The sequence below is a fragment of the Stegastes partitus genome, unplaced genomic scaffold (genome assembly GCF_000690725.1).
Source record: "Stegastes partitus isolate 25-593 unplaced genomic scaffold, Stegastes_partitus-1.0.2 Scaffold629, whole genome shotgun sequence".
Taxonomy (NCBI): domain Eukaryota; kingdom Metazoa; phylum Chordata; class Actinopteri; family Pomacentridae; genus Stegastes; species Stegastes partitus.
In genome coordinates, this window is record NW_007578360.1 from 298,121 (window position 1) to 320,628 (window position 22,508).

The following is a 22,508-nucleotide window of genomic DNA, read 5'->3' on the forward strand; positions in this document are numbered from 1 at the left end:
ATACTTTTGTCCTTCATGAATGTCTACAACCTCACAGCTACGTCAAAGAAAAAGAGGCACACTTTATGACCAACCCACAATTATTGAGAAACATGTTTGTGCGAGTGCTACTGTTTACTGAAGGTTACCAGTGATTCTCCTACTTGTTTTGTCTTGAGATGATTGATTAAACATGTCCTACAATCGTCTTTGTTTCATTTTTTAATGACGTGGAATTATAGAAACATGTGAGCTGTGCTATTTATTGGTTCACACTGTGGTCCAATATGTAATATCCTTACAAGTATTTGATGGATAACATAAAGAAATGATTTAGAAATAGAAAAGAGTAATCAGGCAAAGATCCACAGAGCTGGATCGGAGGTGAACGACTGAAACTGTTCTGATGAGAAACAGCCACAGAAAAGTCATCTGACCTGTCCAGTCAGTTTTAATGTTCGTGTAATGTGATTGCTTGGCAATAAACCATAAGAACAAATGGCCTATTTCAAGTTTAGAGACGGCGCTTTAACAGGCTCACCTTCACCATCCCTTAGTAATGCTGATATACAGTCATCCTCAAATGTATTCCTATCCTTCCATTAAAGAAAAAGCAAAACTCACAATAGTCACTCAAATAAGTAGAAACTGAAAAAAGTAATAATAAATAAAAATTTGCTAAATTAGAATTTAGTGAAATAAGACATTGCTTTTGAATTGCGGTTGAAAAGAATTTTAAAAAAACAAAAAAAGAAAAATGTCAGGGACAAATCAGAGCACTTTGTTGATGAGCAGTGGGCCAAAATCAAAACACCTGTCAACAGGTGCAGAAGTCTGATGGAGAGTTACAGAAAACACTTGATTGACTCAAAGGTTTGTTCAACTAAATACGGGTCCCATCATGCTTGTTTGCTTATTTTTGTTTGTTTTTTAAAAATATTTCTGTTGAAGCATAATTCAAAAGCAATGTCATGATTTTCATAATTTTTTTTATTTATTATTAATTTTGTCAATTTCAACTTATTTCAGTGACTGAACCTGTTTTGTTTCCTTCTTTAATGGGAGGGTTTGAATACATTTGAGGACGACTGTACGTCTGCTTGTAAACTCCCATGATGCACTGAGTACCTTTTACATAAACTGTATAAAAAGACATGAAACCTTTTTTTTTCTCTCACTGTCTGACATTAAATCAGACTCAACTTTTCCTGTTTTAGGTCAGTTACAATTACCAAAATTATTTATATTTGCTAAATGCCAGAATTATGAGAGAGAGAATTTTTATTACTATTAACATATATTACAATATGTTTGGTTAAAGTTTTTACTAAGGTCAATGTAAAATGATTACATCATAGTGTACTACAATACCCATGAGCCATCGGATCTATCGCTGTATTCAGACAGCTTTCTTGCACTCGGTACCAGAATGTGACACCAGAGATGCTCATTTTCAAAACTGAGCCAGAATTCAAAGTAAACTGATTCCAGCTGGATATTCTGTTTTTTGATTTTCCCAGTAGCGAACGCTTTATCTCTCTGCCACCAGCAGCAGCTTATTTGACAGAATTTGAAGATCAATGACTGGATTTTTTCCCCTGAAATGCACTTCAGGAATCACAGTTTGTGCGTAGAAGCTTGTGCCTTTGACTTTTTTATCAAAGAGCCAAATATTTTGTAATGCTCTTGTTAATCAGTCCGAGCTACAGATGTGCTCCAGCTGTGAATCACCTGACGTGCTTTATGTTTAGAACGAATGGGGGCAAGGTGCAAGTTGGTTAGCACCGTTGCCTCGCAGGATGAAGGTCGCTGGTTCGCGTTCCGGTGAAGACACCCGTGGAGTCTCCATGTTCTCCCCGTGCAGTGTGGGTTCTCTCCGGGTTCTCCGGCTTCCTCCCACACAGTCCAAAAACATGTTGAGGTTAATTGGTGATTCTAAATTGTCCGTAGGTGTGAATGTGAGTGTGCTTGGTTGTCTGTCTCTAAGTGTAGCCCTGTGATAGACTGGTGACCTGTCCAGGGTGTCCCCTGCCTTCACCCTGAGTCAGCTGGGATAGACTCCAGCCCCCCATGACCCCAGTGAGGATTAAGCGGTGTATAGATAATGGATAGGTGGATGGATAGAACAAATGGGACTTTTACTTCTAGAAGCAGAAACAACTGCAACTTGCAGCTCTGTTAAGTTAGACAACTACACAACCTTTTCGTCTTTTTTTCCTCTTTTCTTCATTGTTTTGCACCTTTTGTACAGCTTCGTGCAGTTCAAGGTGCTTTACAGATGACTGACAAGCTGATAATAATTTTAAAAATGGTGAAAAAATAACAATAAATCTCACGAAATGGATTCTAAATAATATTAATAAAATCTAAATGTGATTAAAATAGATTAAACTATTAAACGCCTGGAAAAATGATCAGTCAGATAAATTGCATCCCTATTGGGGTTTTTTCATAATAAACTAAGCGGCACAAATGATCTTCTACTGATGCGGCAGAAGATCAGATAAATGGACAGAAACGCAGATGATTTGTCCTCAGGGAAAGCAGGAGACAGTAAAAGTCACTGGGTTCTTACTTCATGTCTGCGTCTTCTCAGCAGTAAACAAAACCCATCCTCGTTCTAACCGACAGCTCTCGTAAATCAAATGACATCAATACAGCGCTTTAGACACGGGAAACTTGAAAGAAGGACATAAAGTTAGTTTCGGTGAAATGAAGGACGCACACAGTCGGACATTTGAGTCGTGGTCTTTCTCTCTCTCTCGATGAATTCAAATGTAGGATCAGCTGTCGTACACTTTGGTCATATGCACCTTGATAAACATGCCATCGCTGTGATATGAAATGTGCGGGACTCTGGACGCCAAGAGGAGAAATTGGGCCATGAGACGGGACTTCATTTGCTTCATTTGCTACAATGGATATGAAGCTTTTTTTCTTCACTTAATTGCAGCCCATTCCAAAACAAGTTTTTAAAGGATTCTTGATGTTGGCAGTTAATGGAGTGAAGGTCGGCTGCTTAAAAGACAGATGGCTGATACCACAGTCTGTACATAAAAGATGGGTGTTGCCCATTTGCTTGTGGACTAATGCGTAGAAGCTTCAAGTGTAGCCCTGTGATAGACTGGTAACCTGTCCAGGGTGTCCCCTGCCTTCACCCTGAGTCAGCTGAGATAGAGTCCAGCCCCCCATGACCCTAGTGAGGATTAAGTGGTGTATAGATAATGGATGGATGGATGTATCTTCGCTGCTCTAAGAGAGAACCCGTAGAGAACTCACGCTGCACGGGGAGAACATGCAAACTCCACGCAGAGAGATCCTGGGTGTCCTCACTGGGATGTGAACCAGCGACCTTCTTGCTGCGAGGCAACAATGCTAACCACTGAGCCACCTTGCAGCCCAACAAAGATACATTTACATAAAATGAAAAACAGATAATACATGATAACCTAAGAGCTTGTGATTGATTTTACTTTCACACACTACACTGTGTATTGTGCAGCATTCAAGGCTAAAAATGTACTGTTCTGGGAAAAAAAACAAAAAAAAACACTCCTACTACCCTCCTGAAGATGCAGCAATCTAATATCAGTCAAACAGGGATGGTAAAGTTCATAGTTTTTTTCTGAAACCAAACCCACATCCTCGTCTGGACACTTTGATTCAACCTCTCCCTGTCTGTCTGTCTGTCTGTATGTAGCAGCTCTGCAGTCTAATGCCAACACCAGCTCAGCTCCACTGATCTTATGAACAAAGAGAGAGATCAAATCTGGCACGATTGTAGCCAAGAAGTGTAAAAATAAATCACCAAGGAAGTGGGTGGGCTCAGGCCAAAGCTATTCATCGATCCATCAGCTTGTAGATTCTCCCAGACTCTCAAGCCAAACCCCACGACCACAACTGTTTTCCAAACCTCATGCGAGTTTTAATTCCAAGTCACGGTTCAGTAAGAACTGGGCAGTGTGACCCTAAGCCGACCACACATAAATATACAACAGCACTTCCCACTGTGGTCTGGAGCAGAGAAAACACTGGCACCCAGCAGGCATGCCCTACCAAAGTCAATATGTGAAATGAAAAGCCCAGAGAACGTCAAGCTGCTGCAGTGTTTCCTTTGTTGTGCCGCTCAGGTCGCAGGTTCATTCAACCGCAAGCTGAACCAAACCGATTGAAGTTGTCATTTTTACCACAGGCCATAAACTCTCCTAACTGTAACAGACGACCTCTCTGCTCCAAGCCCACCCACTCTCTTGGAAATGCAGTTTGTTGTATTTCGTGGGGCTCGCCCTGATTTACCTCAGTCGGTATGTCTTCATTTTGTTTGTTGTGAATATGTTTTGGCTTGCACGCCTGACTGCAAACTCAATTTGGGGGGCTCATGGGTTTAACTTGACCTCAAGCCAAATTTCCTGAATGGAACTTTTTGATGGGACTAATCCTGAGTGATCGAACTCCACAACGACTGACTCCAAGTCTGCTTTAGCTGATAAAAACTCAACTACTGTCATAATGTTTGAGTTAGTTTTCTTTTGTTAGAACTGGCACCATAAGTATTGTTGTGGGTTTGTGATTATTACATAGTGAGTTTAAAACTGTAATTCTAATGAATCTCAAGGAACCTGTACTTATTCAGTTTCTTTCTGTTTATCTACTTAGTATTGTCTTTATTTTCATTGGTAAAGAAAAAAATGCATTAAAAGATGTAATAAAAATACAAAAATGTCCTCTCTCCATCTTCTTGCTGTCAGGTTTCACAAAAACATTCTTATTCCATTGTGGGATTATTGACAGATCTTTTTTTCTGTGGAAAAGATCAACATCATCTACTTTTGGTGTAAATAAAGAAAAAACGCATGGAAAAATAGTTTGTTTTTAATCACAAAGGTAACAAGAATATTGAATATCCAGATTAAATCTCCCCAGTACTAGACTCACCGTACAGCCCCCACCCCCAACAACAAGAAAAACAACAACAACAACAACAACAAAAACACCGCTGATATAGATGTTTTTTTAAAAAACTAAACATACAACAAACAATGGACATTAACTAATACACATGACTGGATTAGTCTTCTTCAGGGCAAAAAATTGTTGTCAGTACAGACACCCCAAAAACCAACCAGTATGCAAAACAAACAAACAAACAAACAAACAAACAAACATCTGCCAGCACAAAAAATACGTCAAAGAGGATGGATGAAGACAAATTACAAATTATCAATTAAACTAATCCCAAAACAAGAAACATAATTCATTCAAATTTATAAATATATGTATATAAAGAAAGGGAAAAAAACAAAACAAAAACAAAACTGAGGTAGATTAGATTAGATTAGATTAGATTAGATTAGATTAGATAGAACTTTATTGATCCCTTTGGTAGGGTACCTCATCTATGCACAGATATCAACATATTCAGTCATATGATTTCGACAAAAACTTTCGATCATTTTTCTGAAGCTCATTACCTTTTTGATGTTTAATAAATCGAGTTCTAAAAATGTTCAGTCATGAATCCTCCCGAGCTGGCCGGTGACGTCACCTGTCCCGCCTCAGCGACCGCTCCTATTGGGTGCAGACGCGGAAGTGAGGGGAACACTTGCTAACAACAACACTGACTTCCACTGATGTACTTTTGCCTCTCGGAGGGGTTTTAACTCACTCATGGCTTTACCGACTCAGCTCAAAGCCATCCAGCACCACCTGCGGACCGCACAGGAACATGAGAAACGGGACCCGGTCGTGGCTTACTACTGTAAGTTTGTGAATTGGCTAACGTTAGCTGCGGCTACTGTGGTTAGCATCCCAGCTTTGTTTACCTGAGCCCACAGCTCTCAAGAGCGTGTTAGCTTAGCCTCTAACTTTTTTTTTAATCTTACCTCAAACTTCAAACACAGACCTCTCGCAGACAACGACGGATTTAAATCTTTGAAGCGCCGCAGAGCTGTGGGCTTTAATCGGTCTGCACTCTTAACGGCATCTAATCATGCGCCTGCCAGTGTTAGCTTTGACAGCTCAAACTTCATTAGCCGGCTAACGCTTCCTGAACGTCATGACAGATGTAATTATTGAGGAATTTCACAATGTTTCCTTCACCGAGGCAGATATCCGCCCACAACACAAAACTACACATGTTTTGTTCTGTAAGGCTTTACCTGCTCTACTTTTATCCTGCTAGCTGTACCAGAAATTGCTAATTTCTAACAGTCAGAAACTCTCCAGGTAATCATACTTGGCAACCTGCCATAGAGGTGTGGAGTTAGCAGCTAGCATGTAGCAGCATCTGACTGGTGATGTGAAGTCCTCGTCCAGCTTGTTTCTTGCTTTCATTGTGTGTCATCTGACATAGTCATGAGCCTCCATAGTCAGGCATGGCTGGCTCAGCTGTGAGGAATGGACTCCACCCAACTGCACTGCTATGTCAGTGGATGAACAGTGATTTTAATTGTTTTAACTTGCTGTTGCTTTGCTGCTCAAATTCATTGTCTTTTCTTTTGTCCTGTGTGAAAAGCCATATTTAACTTGGCTTGATATATCAATAGATATTGACACTTATGCCAATGTGATACCTGAGTTTCAGTCCTGATACCCAAACAAAACTGTATTCCGTCCGTACTTTGACAAGGGACACAATTTTATCCTCCATTATATGAACAAAACCCAGCCCCACATTTTCAAATGTTAAAGCAAAGGTCTTGTGATGTTCTTTATTTCTCTCAATATCTTTATTACATCATATAAATTTAATCCCATTACAGTTATTGCTTGTGGGCAAAAGAGACAGAGCGATCTGTCTTACTGTAAATTGAACAACTTTCACATCATTTCATTTCATTTCATCACTGGTAGATACCAAGAAGTCTGGATTTCTGGGCCTAAGACAGTGTAGGGAAAAGCATTGAGAGTCATGTTAGCTCATAGATTTGGGTGTTGTTCTTGGATTTGTTGACAATGTTTGACATAAAAACTTATACAGGCAAAACTGCTTTCACCACAGATTTCCCAAAGTGGGGCCACATCGCTTAACACAAAGACCTCCTCTGTTAATGGAAGAAAACGTTTCATTCCTGATACACAGAAAAACTATTTTTCAGTCTCTGAGAATAGATTTTTCCACCATATTTCTTTTTCATTAACATTTTTTAAAAGGATAAGCACCAGTCTTGTGATATGTTTTTTTTCTCGTATTATTTTTATTGCATTATATGAACTGATCGTACTAACAAATAACCAAAAGCCACAGAGTTCTGTTAATGACGTGCAGTTTTCATTATGAACTTGGCAATTTTGGTAAACTGTCTTATGGCCACAAATACATAAAGCACTGATTGTAGATTAGTCTGCTGCTGAAAGCGGTCCTGAACAAATTTATTATTTCTTCCTTTTTGTGTAACCTTTTTTTTTTTTTTTAAATAACGGCATCCAACAGTCTTTTGTTGTTTTTTTTAAAAAGATGAAGCTCATATTTTTGTGGTGTTTTTAAAGACCTGTTAACACACTGGTTCAGATGTTTTCCAGGGATCTGTTGACAAGGTTGACAAAAACTCTGCCTGAATAAGAGTTGAAAATTGGCTCAGTACAGGTGAAATGAAGACTCCTCTGTTTATACTTCTGATGAATACATAGTAGGTCATTGTAAAAGCAAATCAAACTGATCATGTGATAAGAAATGTCGTCATGTAGGTGACTCACTGTGGCTCTTTCCTGATATGAAAACCTACGTTAAGTGTAAATAAATCAGTTTTATATATGTAAATACATGCATACATAGATACATACATGCATAGGTATAGAAATGTAACTATAAATTACGAAGGAGCTTCTAACCGGTCCATCCATTCATCCAATATCTATACACCGCTTAATCCTCACTAGGGTCATGGGGGGCTGGAGTCTATCCCAGCTGACTCAGGGTGAAGGCAGGGGACACCCTGGACAGGTCACCAGTCTATCACAGGGCTACACTTAGAGACAGACAACCAAGCACACTCACATTCACACCTACAGACAATTTAGAATCACCAATTACACCTGCAGTCATGAGCGATTCATTTGAAAAACCTAGAGACAGATATATACAACTCGCCATAACATGTTAGATGTAGAAAGTTGCCCTTGTTTTCCCTGAAGTAGGGCAAAGTATGTGAGATGACTTTTGATTGATTGTATAGAGTGCACAGGCTTCGGTGCAGCAGGGGTCTGCATCTGACCTAGTTGAGCTGTGACACAGAGGAGTTGCTATATTCACGAAGAGGTATAAAAAAGCTGTCAGATCAACACCATGCGTCCACTGCGCTGACAGACGTATGCACCTGTTTCATGTGACAGCTGAGGGAAAGCTGTGATTTCAGTCCATTTCGTGGCTGCAGTGTATTTTGGTGTTATTAGACAGGACGGGAAATCGACTGGCGCATCCCTAAAATTAACTGTTTTCATGATTTTGCCAGCAAGTTTTGTTTCCTGTACGGTTGCATTATCAGCTGTGCAGTAGTAAGACGTTGAGCTTTGTTGGTTAACTGTGTTTTCAGTTAAGCTTCGAATAAACACGATGCACGCTGCGATCACAATTACTAAAACTGAAAATGACAACAGGTGGTATGTGAATGCAGTAAGGAAAATGGAAAAGCAGCAAGATTTTACTGTGTCTGAAACAAACAACTCTTATTTTTATGACATAAATAAGGAAAACCAGCACAACAGTCTGCATCGTAGTCGTGGCTGCATGCTTGCTTCCTCCTTACCACACGGCTCTGCTGTGCGGCTCTATTACTTTAAAGTAGACCGCCACTAGAAGAGCGTGTTGTGTTTGATGTTCAGCGCTTGTATAGATGCTGTCAGCACTTTGAAGTCCGAGGGCCTCCGTCCTTTGTCACCATGATTGTTGTCATAATCACTGCAGCAGAAATTTCAGGAATATTGTCCTTCAGCTGCCGGTGTTATTTTCCTGCGGTGAGAGCGACCGTCTATCAGGTTGCTTGTTAAATCAATTAAAGCGCCACGAGGCTGGAAAGGTAGGGCAAATACAGTCCAGCATAAACAGTCCTGTGTTCGGACCTATAGGCTGTTGTTTGCGTTCGAGATTGTTTTTTCTCCTTGAAGAATACGTCGCACCACGGCAGCCTCCTTTCACCGTGACTTCTTCATAAAGCTTTGTTCAAAAACATTTACGTCCAGAGATGTAACGGCCAGAATCTGCAGGTCGGACAATGCAGCCACGTGCTTGGGGTAATTTTTTTTTCTTCACTCGGCCGTTCTGTGGAAACACAGCCAATCAGAGACTCAGCATGGCTCATTACAAATCCCTGATTGGCTGCAGACGAGGATGATCGAGTGAAGAAGAGGCGGAGGTCCTGCTGGGAAGTGAATGAGGCCGGGATGAGAATGATGATGTATGTGTGCGGTGGGAAAATACATGGAAACATCATTTTCTGTGTTGAATTAAGTCAGTCTGACTGTTAATCATATGCTTCAAAAGATAATTTCCTTTTCTGTTTTTCTGAGGAGAACGAGGCATGTTTGTCTGTGAGCATCAGGAACATGCTGACAGCGTTTCTTACGGTCGTGGTGGATGTTTTAAACACAGCGCTGCCCACTTATCATAAAACATCAAAGTCCTGAATCATTTCCTATATAACCTATAGTAAAACAGCCTGTTTGTTGTCATAGAATAATGTCATAATCCTGGTTTTTGTCAGAACAAAATTCCTCGAAATTGAATCCAGGAATAACTTTTGCCCATTTAAAGTCGTGGTCGGCCGATCATTACGGGCCGAGTGTCGGTCATATGTGGCAGATTATCAAACCCCGGTCAGCTGTGGAAGGCAATGTCATTGTTTGTTGGTCAGTTACCTGCTCGCCTGAGGTCTGATCACGGAGTTATTCACACTGTCTGACATTAATCAGAGAGAATGTATTGTTGCAGAGCCTGTCGTCACTCATAACTGAACTCCTCAGCTAGTTAATCCTGATAAGTTAATCCTCTGTATACCCTCTGATTAAAGGAAATAACTTTTGTTGATGAGGTGGCTTTTCGTACCGACAACAGTGAAATTTCACTGAAGCCAAACCACAAAACTCCGTTTGATTAAACATTTCTTGATCTTCAGACTGTCCCTTTATCATATGAAAACATTCCCATTTTGGCTTTACGTCACACAGACACAGTTTTCTCAGTGCTCTATCGTTGCAGACACTTCGATTTGCAAATCTTGAAGCCCGCTTATTATAATATCCCGGATATAGTCATAATTCCATCCTGGACCGAGGGTTTGATAATAAACAGGCAGCACTGTACTAAAAATCAAATCAAGTTTATTGTCATGTTTCTGTACATACACAGCAGTACAGGCAAGATGTCAGATCGTTTCTTCAGGATCATTTAATTAGTAAGTTTTGCAGAATGAATGTCTGGGATCTCGCTGTCTCCTGAAGGGGGCGCTGTGTCCATGCACGCCGCCATCATGTTGAACATGGTGAACCTCTTCAGGTCCTGGTTGGTCTTCAGGGACACAAAGACACACATGATGGTGTGACGATGGTGAAGCTGCAGATGCTGCCCAGAGCTAGCTGTCTGTCTGTCTGTCTGTCTGCATCTCCTCCAGCTGTCTGTCTGTCTGCATCTCCTCCAGCTGTATGTCTGTCTGGGATGCTGTCATGGAGCCATGTTCCTGTTAAAGCAGACACACAGCAGTCTTTCTACTCTCTGTGGGTTTCTCTCAGCAAACGTAACTCGTCCAGCTTGTTGTCAAGGGAGTGGACTTTGGAGAGCAGGAGGACGGTCCTGCTGGTCTGGAGGGGTTAGCCTTTAGCCTAGCATGGATCCCGGCTCTCTTCCTCCTCCTTGTTTACGTTCGCACCATTTGCACTTCCTTCTCTCTCGGGTAACTGCCGGCGTCGTCTCTGATCGGACTCCATGTTGGTGTAGTATGTCCACATCACAACCGATCGCCTCAGTTCCAGCACCGTTCACTGTCCTGACGCCCAGCAAAGTCTCCCAGTCGCAAGTTTTGCAGAATGAACGTCTGGGATGGACAAGACACTCAAAATGTTCACTTTCGTTATCTCCTGAAGGGGGCGCTGCGTCTATGTGCGCCGCCATCACCATGGCAAAAAGCAAGCTGCTTTGAAAAATAATATAATGAGTCGTTTTTATTAATCAGTTAATTCCATACCAAATGCTGTAAAGAGAAAATATAGCAGCACACAGTTCAAGGTAATTGGCAGGGAGGTTGTTTCCAGCCGTCTTGGAGAATTTGTGTGAAGCCGATGCTTCAAAGATCCCTGATTGGACTCAGATTCTGTGAGCTGAGCATTAATTTATTCATATGACAACACACGCTGAGCTCATGGTTAACTGATGACAACCTGAAACCTGGCATGGAGTGATTCTCTAGTTACAGGCTGAGCCTTTCCCTTTAGGCGGCCTTGTGAGTAACCTGTGTGTGACGGTAGTCCAGTGTGGATGTGCAGCTTGTGTAGTCAGCCTGTCTCGTCAGGGATCAACTTCAGTGTCGCAGCTATCCCGATGCTGTGTGCTGTGTTTGGTGCCCTAACAGAAAGGAAACAAAGGGCTGGCTCATGCAGCGTTGTGAGGTTTTCTCTCCTCCTCATCGCTGTGGAGCTGGCCTGGACTGTAAAATGTACCAGCTACAAGCCACACCAGAGAAAAGATGCTTGACTTAAAAAAGTTGCACTAGTTTTGCTGTGGATTTAGTTTTCCCCCTCAGATGACTGGTTTGAGGGCGCAAGACGACCATGGCGATGGGGACGGGTGGAAACATCCCAACCGACGGGTCCACTTTTCCTTTTTGGCTTCTTTCTCTCTCGTTGTGTTTTGTACAAATGAAAATTAGACAGTTTCTTACCAATGTTATTCATCATGTGCCTTTGAAACGGATGTTGTTTTTTTCGTTGCAATATCACAGAACATCTGTACTTCAACAAACAGTTAAAGGAGTCTCAGCAGTTGTCTTTATTATATTCGATCAGCTCTCTGTAGCTGTTGCTCTGTGTTCATTTGTGGTCTGAGGGTTACAAGACTTACGTGTCCATTTTCATTTAGTTTTGCAGCTGATCTAATCAATATCCATCTCGTAGTATTTCCTCTGTGGAGGCCAGGATGCGTCACAGTCTGTCCTCCTGTGCTTTTCTGGGGCTGCAGCTGTACTGTCAGGATGCTACTAGGACTGGATTCCCTGCCGTCTGCTGCAGAACGTCTGGCATCTTTGCTCGTGTTGCCAGATTCAGGTTGGAAAAAGAAAAAAAGATATCTTGGCTTGACTTCCTGTGTGTGGGGTTGGTGTCCATCTTTGTCTTTTGATGGAAAGAAGCCGTCAGATTAGGCGTTGTTATCTTCACGTCACCTGCTGGGTTTGCTGCTGTGTCTATGTGAAGTGGGAAGCCACAAAGAGGGAAACGCTGCAGTCTGTCTGAGTGTCTTCTGTCTCTTCATTTAATCCCAGACTGTTTCCATGATGGTGAGATCAGGGCTCAGTGGGGGTCAGATCATGTTTCAGAGCTCCTTCTCCTTCTCCTTATGACCAGATATAGTTCTTTATAGTTCTCTGGCTGGATGTTTGTTGTCCTGCTGCAGGATGACTTCTGCACCATCAGACGCCCCTCTGATGGTGATGGATAAGTATTTAAGAAATTGGTGAACAGGAATATCTCAGCGGAGGCTGCTATGTAATTAAAAATAAGATTCAGCAGCCATTGAAGTAATGATCACTTTAAAAAGAGAGCCTATCCTTGGCAGACAGTGTTAATAGGATGTCATATTATAACTCCGAACATTATGAGTAGCCTCACTAATGACTACAAAGTCCAGCGTTATCAGAAAGCACTAAAAAAGTGTCGCTCATTTAGGACACATGCACCATGACGTGAGTGTTGCACCGGCCTGTGTGTGGGGTGTTTTATTGATGTCTATCTTTGACTCAGTAGGAAATGTCTTATTAAAATGATCATAATGTGCTGCGACTGTGTGCAGCTCGGGGACTTTTTAAGATTTGAATATTGACTTCCTCTTCATTTATTGTATTTATTAGTACAGTAGCAGATATCAAGACAACAAGAGAGATGAAGGTACGGTGGCTGGGATGAGTCAATCTGGAGAGCAGCTGTTCTTTTGAGAGCTGACATGTGTTGACGTTGGAAATATAAGATGACAACACATCCCAACATGCTCACTCACACTAATGAGCAACAGTGACCAGAATAAGTGTACTTTCCTGGCGATCACATCTTTCTCTTAAATATGCATATATTTATAACTACCGCAATTTTTTGGACTATTGAGGCACCTGAATATGAGCCGCACCCACTACGTTTAAAAAGAAAAACAAATGTGTACATATATAAGCCGCACTTGTCTATAAGCAGCAGGTGTCCACGTTGTAACATGAGATGTTTACACAGAAAGATTTTTTTAAACTTTTAACTAAATACGTACCGGTGACATACACAAATACGTGAATGCTTTTTTCCGAACAGTGCCTCTAACACGGCTGGTGAAAAAAATAAAAAATACAGTAGCCTACCAGGATTAGTCACTGATCGCTATCTTCATCTTCCTCCTGCGAACTAAAACCACTAAAGTCGTTTTCTTCAGTGTCGGAGTTGAAGAGCCTCAGAATTCCTTCGTCACTTCCTCAGTCTCTCTTTCGTTGTCGCTCTCAATGTCACTTTAGTTTCGCGGCAAATTCGTAAAAATTATCCGCATCATTGTTTAAGCCGCAGTGTTCAAAGCGTGTGAAAAAAGTGGCGGCTTATAGTCTGGAATTTACGGTAATTTTTATATAGTACAACATTTTCAGTGTTTTGCAACTACGTTAAGGCAAAAGTGTCTAAAAGCTGGATGTAGCCTCTGGGTCTGAAAAGTGAACCGAACACTGAAGTGCCTGAAAACAAAATTGAACATGTGAAAAAAATAGCGGCTTATAATCTGGACTTTACGGTACTTAAACAACGGAAAGTGTGATAAATATGTAATTGCGATATCGACGGCACCCTTGTTGATCTTGTTGTTGGATCAATGTTCTGCATCAGCTGTGGGGTTGTTTCACATCAGAACAGGTAACTTTTGAATAATCTGTCAACAATTTTTTTCCCCCCTCAAAGACATCTCGACAGCACCGTTATAAAGAACATCTATCAGACATTTGTTGTTGTAAATGTTTGGACCCAGGACAGACAGAACTCCTGTCAGTCAAGCAGTGCTGCTGCTGTTTTCCCCTCTGATTGTGTACTTAATAGATTAAATAAGAATCAGGAACCTGTGCTAATGGGAAATAGGCTGCTTGCAAAGCACGCTGATATTGCGAACGTGGTTGACTGAGTTTGTAGCAGATAAGCGGTTTAATTTTATCTCAAAGCGAGAACAAGCCTTTTCTCATTGATGGATGTGATTGACGGGGCTTCGAGGAGGAGGGAGGAGGCGGTGGTGTGATTAGCCAGAGCTGCCCCTACTGAGTGTGTGTTGGTGTTTTGTGTTGTGGTCCTATCGGCGTGCAGGATGATCGTGTGCTCTTTGGCGTGAGGCCACAGTGTTTGTTGTGTGCTGGGTCGGACCAGTGATCCAGCCAGACCACTGGAGGTCAGCAGCACCATGTTTCTGGGCCTCTGAGCCTAAACGTGACTCTGTGTGAGAGAGAGAGGCTCTGTGTGATGACTGGGAGGCTTAACCTGACCCACTGAGTCAGTTTGTGTGCATCTGAGGAGACAGTAGGAGGAGTGTATTACGCTGTCATCATATGGATGTAGCTTAAAACAGGAATAAGGTTGGATAAATAAAGTTCTGTCAGTGGCTTCGGAGTGTGAATATGACGGGTGTGGCAGGATTAGACAGAAGACGCTCGGTTAGAAGCTTTTTAAAACTCTGCTGCTTAATAGATGGAATAAAGCAAGAAACCCAGAAATCTCATGACGACTGTATCATGTAAAAGAGCCAATGCTGGGCGTACTTGCACCTATAACACTGGGTTACAAAAAAACTTTTTTTTGAAGGTGTTTACGATTTTTTAACTGATTTAGGACATTTTTGAAACGCTGAATTCAAAAATGACATCTGCTTTTCTGTATCAGCTCAGGTTTTTATGCCAGCTCCATTTAAAAAATCGATTTTTGCCACTAAATTGATCACATTTTTGACATTAGCGATTGATTTATTTTCATATGTCTCATATGAAATTTGATTTTAAAGGAAAAATGTCATTTTCTAATCCTTTTCATCAGCTATATTATCCAAAAGTTGATGAATGTGAACATTTGTAAAGGTAAATAAAAGTAAATTGCATGTTTCATCAGCATTGCTCAAAATTCAGGGCTTTAACTTCTTGGACCTCCTGGAATGATCAGCAGCAGGTTTATCTCTCTTCAGACTCCAGCAGTAATCAGCCATCATGACTGCATCCCAGCGTCCCTGATACCTGGTCTCCATCGCTGTCTGATAAAATCACGTGACTCCAATGTGTTAAACCAGGGGCTAAACTTTCTGTCTACATTTAATTCACCTGCAAAGATTTATAGCATCAACTTGTAAAGGTTTCAGAATTTGTTCATTTCAGGAAACAGAAAAATAATTTTGTACACAAAAATGTAACAAAGTTCATGTGGCGACAGATCAAAATTTTGACCTCATTGAGCAAAACCAATGTGATGTTTGGATTCAGCACGTTGCAATGGTCCAGAATCAGCTCGAAAAAGTTTGACACCAAAATGGGTGTAGACCAGTGTAATAGTAAAGACAACACACTTTATGTTGCTGGAGCAGGCAGACAGAGAAGGAGAAATGTCAGCAGTTTTGGAAGAAGAGTGAAGGCGACAGAAGTGAAGCAGACTCTGCTAAGCTGCCGGGAGGAGCAGTGACAAACAGCTCATTTAACACAGTTGATAAAACATCTAAAGAGCCAACACGGAGTTCAAGGAGTCCGACGGTGCTCGCAGCAGGAGACAGCGACACCCAACAGAGTGTCAAACATGGGAAAAAATGTCCAGAGATGACCAACAGGTGGCAAACACAACAGAAGCTCCTACTCACTAAAGTCAGCAGCCTTTGTCAGCTGATGATCATCAAAGACTTTAACACCTCCTCAGTGTGCCGCACTCGGCGTGAGTGTGAGATTGTCAGTCAACAGTCAACACAGAAGGTCTCGTACAAAATATGCAGAAGCACATTAGCAGCTTCTTGCGACATGTTTGTTCGTCAGCCACACCTCAGATATTCTGAAAAGCAGTCCGTTGTCTCTGAGCGGCTTCACCGTGCAGTCAACTGATGTGGAGCAAGTCTGAGGGCTCAGCATCAGCGACGCTATAGCAGCCATGGTCTTAGAGGTCGTTGCACTTTCATGATAGCTAATTGTTTTGACATGAATGCAAAATTTTGTCAGCAGGTATACAAAGTTAAATACTCGGTCTAGATAAAGTATGAAGCGACTTTCATACAGGACGTGGCAGCGCTGTGCTATGAAACCCATTCATGTGCAACAACGACGACATGCTGCTGCACAGAGCAAGTGTAGCGCAGTGCACAGGGCGGAGAGAGTTCAGATTAGTTGACCCCTGCACACGATGATGTATGGAAACGAGGTTATTGGCCTGCACAGAGGGCAAAGTGGAGAAAAAACTGGTTCTGTGTGTCTGAATTAGTGTGAAATCCCCAAAACAACTCTGAGGTTGTATTGAAAGAACAGAGAAAGTTGAGAGAAGTTCTCATAAGGACAGTGCTAAAGGTCTTCTCCTTACGATGTGAGGTGCTATGAAATGACGTATGTTGTGAGTTGACACGACACACACACCGCGTCCTGTGTGAGAACCGCTTTTGTGTGAAGATTTTGTCTCCATCTCCACACAAAAGATTCGATGTGTACAGTCATAATTAAAGCTTCTCTCTCAGATGTGTTGTTGGTCACCAAAGAAAATTTAAGACAATCACTAACTGGCTCACACGTGGTTACAAATCTGGGCCTGTGGAGGAGCTTGAGTTGAAGAGATTCGAAATCTTATGCACATGGAAGTGGTGCTTTGGTCTTTATTGTAAGTGTTTTTGTGTTTTTTTGCGACAGTGGAGAGATGTGAGTGAGTCGTAACCCCATACCATGATGCATTTTACCCACGGACTGTATATAGAAAAATGAACACGTAGAAATGAAGCCAATGTGGAAGTGCTGTAAACGTGCATTCTTTTTAACAACCAGCAGGGGGCGACTCCTCTCATTATAAAAAGAAGTTTGATTGTACAGAAGTCTTTGAGAAAGTGACCCTACTTAACACATGATCTGCTGCCTCAGTAAACATTTTGCTGGTTTAAGTCTGATACAATACAGCGTGGTGGTCAGTTTGTACATTTTGGTTCCACTTAGAGGAAAATAGATGATAGATATGTTTTAGTGTGGATGTGTATGCAGTTCTCTTGTTCTTAGTTAGATCCACCTGTAGTAATCAGACTGCAGGGTTCAATTAAGAATAATTAAAGGATAAGCTCCAATGTTACTGGTTCTGCTGTTGAGCGAAAGAGAAAGTAAGAGAAAGTAAGAGAAAGTATGAGAGAAAGTAAGATAATAGATTTTAATGTGTATTTGCTACATAAATGTTGTCTCACATTTTTTCTCACCATCTCTGATTCTTCTATAATGTATTTTCACTACTAACTAACTAATACAGACGGAAAAAATCTAGTCTGACTGCCTACCTCGTACTTCATCTGTCTTTACCGCAGGAATGTTTTGTATGCTCGCAGCCGAGAGCCCTTAAATGAAGCGAAACAAAAAACTAACTGATAAGATCAGTGCCGGGTGGACGAGCAGCGTCGCTAACAGCAGTAATGCTAGTGATGCCCCCTTATCCACCTCTTGTTCGTCACATCCAGCCTCGAAAAACTAAAATGGCCACGACCAGATTCCAAACTTACACAATAGATGAATTAAAAACAGCTGGAAATGCGCAAGATATCGATTACGCAGCTGTAACAAATAGGGAATCTTTATTTCTCCAGTCCTGATACCAGTGATTCTTAGTGATTCTCCAGTCTGCATTAATAACCATTAACCACACAGCCCATTTAATACCGGGTTTGTGAGGAAACAGTGCACTGCTCAAACTATTTTAATTTATTTACACCAAAAGGCAGAGATCCACAGACTGAGTGGCTAAAAATGTCCCGAGAGCTGGTTTTACATGGGATTTATTAACAATGAGGGGGAAAAAAATGACAGAAAAATCTCAGTTTTATTGTTTAAATAGAATTAAAACTCCACTGATCATTCATTAAAGCGTCCATTCGTTATGTGAAGCTGAATCAGACTGCGGTGCTGTCGTCCTTTTTGTCTGACCGCTGATGCATTTTATCTGTCACCGGGCCTCGCTCCTACATCAGCAGGTCTATCTAAATTAGCCAGCTAATGTCGGCCAATATTTTAGCTCACCTCCACCCCAGAACAGGCCGATCAATAGCGGGTTGAGTCAAAGCCATGATTTGTTTAGCTGTAATGAAGCCGTGTAATTCACCAGGACCTCCCTGGCTGACAGCGTTTGGCCGCGTTACAAACGGCGTTTCACACAGATTGGATCACTGACGTTATAAATGAGCTGTGGACTCACAGCCAGACTCTTCTTTACTTCATTTTTATTTTAAATGTAGTTGTTTATGTTCCTGCACGAAGGCAGTTTATTAGAAAATGAAATGTTCCTCAAGTCTATTTTTTTTCTCCAGTGATGCTAATCTGAGCTTCACCATTTAACTGTAGTGTAATTTGCAAATCTTTGGAATAGTAATTTGATAATTATCAGCAGCCTGAAGAGTTTAATTAAAACCCACAAGAGGAAGCACAATTTGGAAAGATATTCAGGTGTTTCTTCGCTGGCTCCTGAAGCGGTCTCAGTAAATCTGACGGAAACCTGGAAGATAAAGTCTGCCGCGCAACTTTCTGTCCTCCTCCGCCCACAGAGCTTTACTTGACAAAAGTTAGAAAGAGCGAGAACTTTCATTTAATTAGTTGCACGATGAAGTGGGTTGGAAATAAGGAGCTGTGAGCATTGGGCACAGTGGCAGACTGAAACGCTTCAAATATCACTCCGGACACACGCTGGCTGCAGTTCCATCACCGTGGAGGTGTCCAGCTGTACATGATTATTACCTGTTCAACATGAAGAGGACAACGTTTACCGAGAGGACAACATGCTGTGCAGTACATTGAGTCGCAGAGTGTTTTACTAACCATCCCCACCGATGTACGAGACATGACTTCTCATTTGAATCCACTTTGAATTTGGACAGTTTGTTACTCAGTTTATTGCTCTTAACCTGGTTTATTTCCCATTAATGTAAAGAACAGTGTGTGAACAGCATAGAAGCTTCCGCAGCTTTCTGAAAATTACAGTTTTTGCAGTTAAGAAAATGGTCAGCTGATTTTACAAACAAATGCCTCCCGTTGGGCTGCATGGTGGTTACCGCTGTTGCCTCGCAGCTAGAAGATCCCCAGTTCGCGTCCTGGTTAGGACACCTGGGGGCGTGGAGTTTGCAGAGTGGGTTTCCTCTGATTTCCTCCCACAGTCAAAAAACTTGCTGAGGTTAACTGGTGCCCCATTTACACGTAGTAAAAACGGTGATATTTCAATGCATTTGGGCCTTCGGTTTACATGTAGGGCTGCAAGGTGGCTCAGTGGTTAGCACTGTTGCCTCGCAGCAAGAAGGTCGCCGGGTCGTGTCCTGGTGTGTTCTCCCCGTGCAGCGTGGGTTCTCTCCGGGTTCTCCAGCTTCCTCCCACACAGTCCAAAAACATGTTGAGGTTAATGGTGATTCTAAATTGTCTGTAGGTGTGAATGTGAGTGTGCTTGGTTGTCTGTCTCTAAGTGTAGCCCTGTGATAGACTGGTGACCTGTCCAGGGTGTCTCCTGCCTTCACCCTGAGTCAGCTGGGATAGACTCCAGCCCCCCATGACCCTAGTGAGGATTAAGCGATGTATAGACAATCACATTCATTTAAAAATCGGGTTTATTGATAAGCCCCAACAAGCTCGCACTAGTTACACTAATGATGCAGCTCATCGTTTTCCCAAATCTCTAGGTTCCAAACAAACTTTCCAATTTTCTCCAGCCTCGTATTTGTCCATCACACGATTATTCATGCGTTATGAAAGTGACACGTCGCATCATCAAACCACTTGTTGTAGCTTTAAGTGCAGAATCTGTGTTAGCGATTCTGTGTCTCCTCTTCCTTCTTTTTTCTCTGAACATAGTTCCCTGCCTCTCACACACAGCGCCACAGCTGCCCTCCATAATAACCTCCTTGTCATGACAGAGAGGCGACACTGGCACAGATTCTACGCAACCAACGTCAAAGTTGCGTCGAGGCCGTGGCGCCCTGCCAGCATATTTTACAGTAGTGTTAATTCTTCGCTGCCAAACATATTTTCTTACAGCGTCACTCCGGAGCACGACTGTCGCTTCGAGATATCATCTAAACCAATCTGGTTGTTCATCAGGAACACTCCCTTCTGGAAGCAACAGCGCTGTCAGAGTTCACTGTTCAACTCCCGGCTCTGAACACGTGAAGCTGTCCAATAAAATTCTGTATAATTGCCTGAAACAAATGATGATGTGGGAAAGAGTGGCTGCCTGTGCTGATCTCTGCCTCAGCTGACACCGTGTGCGTTATACGTTCGCCTGGTTCTGTGCAGTGATTGGTGTTGACAAGCTCACTTATGTATTGTGCAACTCTGTGAATGCACTGTCACAACAAATCAGCAGGAAAACTTTCTGCAGCTAGTGATGGCTGCGGGGCGAACATATTCTCTGACCGAACGGTCGCAGCAGCCAAATCGGGGAGTAAAAGTCCCTTTATGTTTTCACCTCAAGAACCTCGGGGAGAAGGCAAATTAGACAGACAGCAGAAACATGAAAGACTCGAGAGTTTATTTGGTGACAGTGATGTGTGGATGCTAGTTGGAGGGATGTGCAAACAGAGACCGAACTGAGCGTTTTTCAGTCTTGTTTTCGAAAATGTCTGTTTTGGCAGGAAGGTACGCGTGTGAGATTTGCCAACTTTGAGAAAAAAAAACATCCTCAATGGAGTGTTGCACGGAACGCCGTCAGAGTAGAAGGTCCACGCTGTTGCATCCTTCCTTACCGACATCACAGCACTTCTTCCTTCTGTGTGAGTTGGCAGCTACATCAGTAGACCTTCACCAGAAGCTTATCATTTTAGAGCGATGACTGATGTACAATGGAACATGACGGAGCAAAAACATTGGCTGTGAAAGGCAGTTTTAATGCAGGACAGGCAGAAAAGAGGTTCAGCAGAATGGAATGCGTCGTCAAACACCCCATAATCTCCACAAATAACAGCCCCTAAAGTTGCTATGGATTTTTCATGAGTTCCAAACACTTGTGTGCTGCCGTCTCTGCTGAAGTACACACTAATACGAGAGGACTGGCAGATGTGTTGCTTACTTTCTATAGAAAAACAAATGCATTACACTTCACAACTCAGATTACCTGTTGAATAACTGGGCTGCATTCAGCAGAGGGTGAGATGTGTGATTTAAATACAGTCGTGACTCAATAATCCGACACCAAATGTAAAACCTTCTTTTATGTCGGATAGCAAGGCTGTCGGATTGTCAAGACGGAGGTCCAGATACAAGGAGGGCTTCATGCCTAAAGGGTCATTTGTTGTTAATTATTGTTTATAGTTGTTATAATAACTAGATAGTTGGTTTTAAGATGTTGCTGTTGGTAAAAAAAAATGCCAATCAAACATTCAGTCAAATTCATAATAGGCAGAATTATCAGGAAAAGATTTGGTAGTTACAAACCTACACATAATTATTCAAAACGAGCTGGAGCTCAAAGACCGACATCAGTAAAACACTGTTAATGCACAATAATGCACAAGTAATAATGACCTAATTATATGAGGTGATTGCCTTACACTATCAGACGTTTATTACTGCAATGCATATTTATTATGCATAGCATATTTTAGTCATGATTGTTATAAAATATTATAAAACAACTGCTTCCTCATACTGTATGTTTACTCAGCACCATAGTTTGACTGACATATGCAGCTACTAGCCTATTTGAACTTAAAGATATGAAATAATGTTTTTTGCCTTTTTGTTATGCCTGTGTTTGGATGTGTTTGGCCTTTTAGTGCTTGTATACAGCTGCGTGTAACATTTGAATGCTTCAGCCACATTCAAAGATAGTTATTGGGGGTCGAGGGTCTCTGACAGTTTGGAGAACCCCTGATTTAGGGGCTCACGGGGGGCAGGAGTCTATTCCAGGTGACATTTAGCGGTGAGAGGTGAGTTACGGCTTGAAAAGGTCGCCACTCCATTACGGGGCTCTGATCTGAGTGCAGTTTAGTGAGTAATAACTTCTGTAAACACACAATCAAACATGCAAACTGCACCTTCAGTGACCAGCAGAGGGCTCAAGCGTTGATGGAATACATGAGAAAAGGATGTGCCAGTCTTGGTAGTTTTTTCTGTTTCTGTGGCTGCTGTCAAAGCCTTCTGTGTCGCACT

General features: G+C 41.9%; 1 protein-coding gene across 2 annotated transcripts in view; it reads left to right on the top strand.

Annotated features, from left to right (window-relative positions):
• The first annotated feature begins 5,491 nt into the window (after positions 1–5,491).
• Positions 5,492–22,508, top strand: part of vta1 (vesicle (multivesicular body) trafficking 1) — a 64,090-nt gene continuing 47,073 nt past the window's right edge. Inside the window, exon 1 of one of the 2 annotated variants that reach the window (XM_008289664.1) lies at positions 5,492–5,737. In XM_008289664.1, the coding sequence (XP_008287886.1) occupies positions 5,647–5,737 (91 nt within the window). In that variant the 5' untranslated portion in view covers positions 5,492–5,646. The remainder of the gene's footprint in view (positions 5,738–22,508) is intronic. The other variant, XM_008289665.1, reaches the window with a different exon arrangement.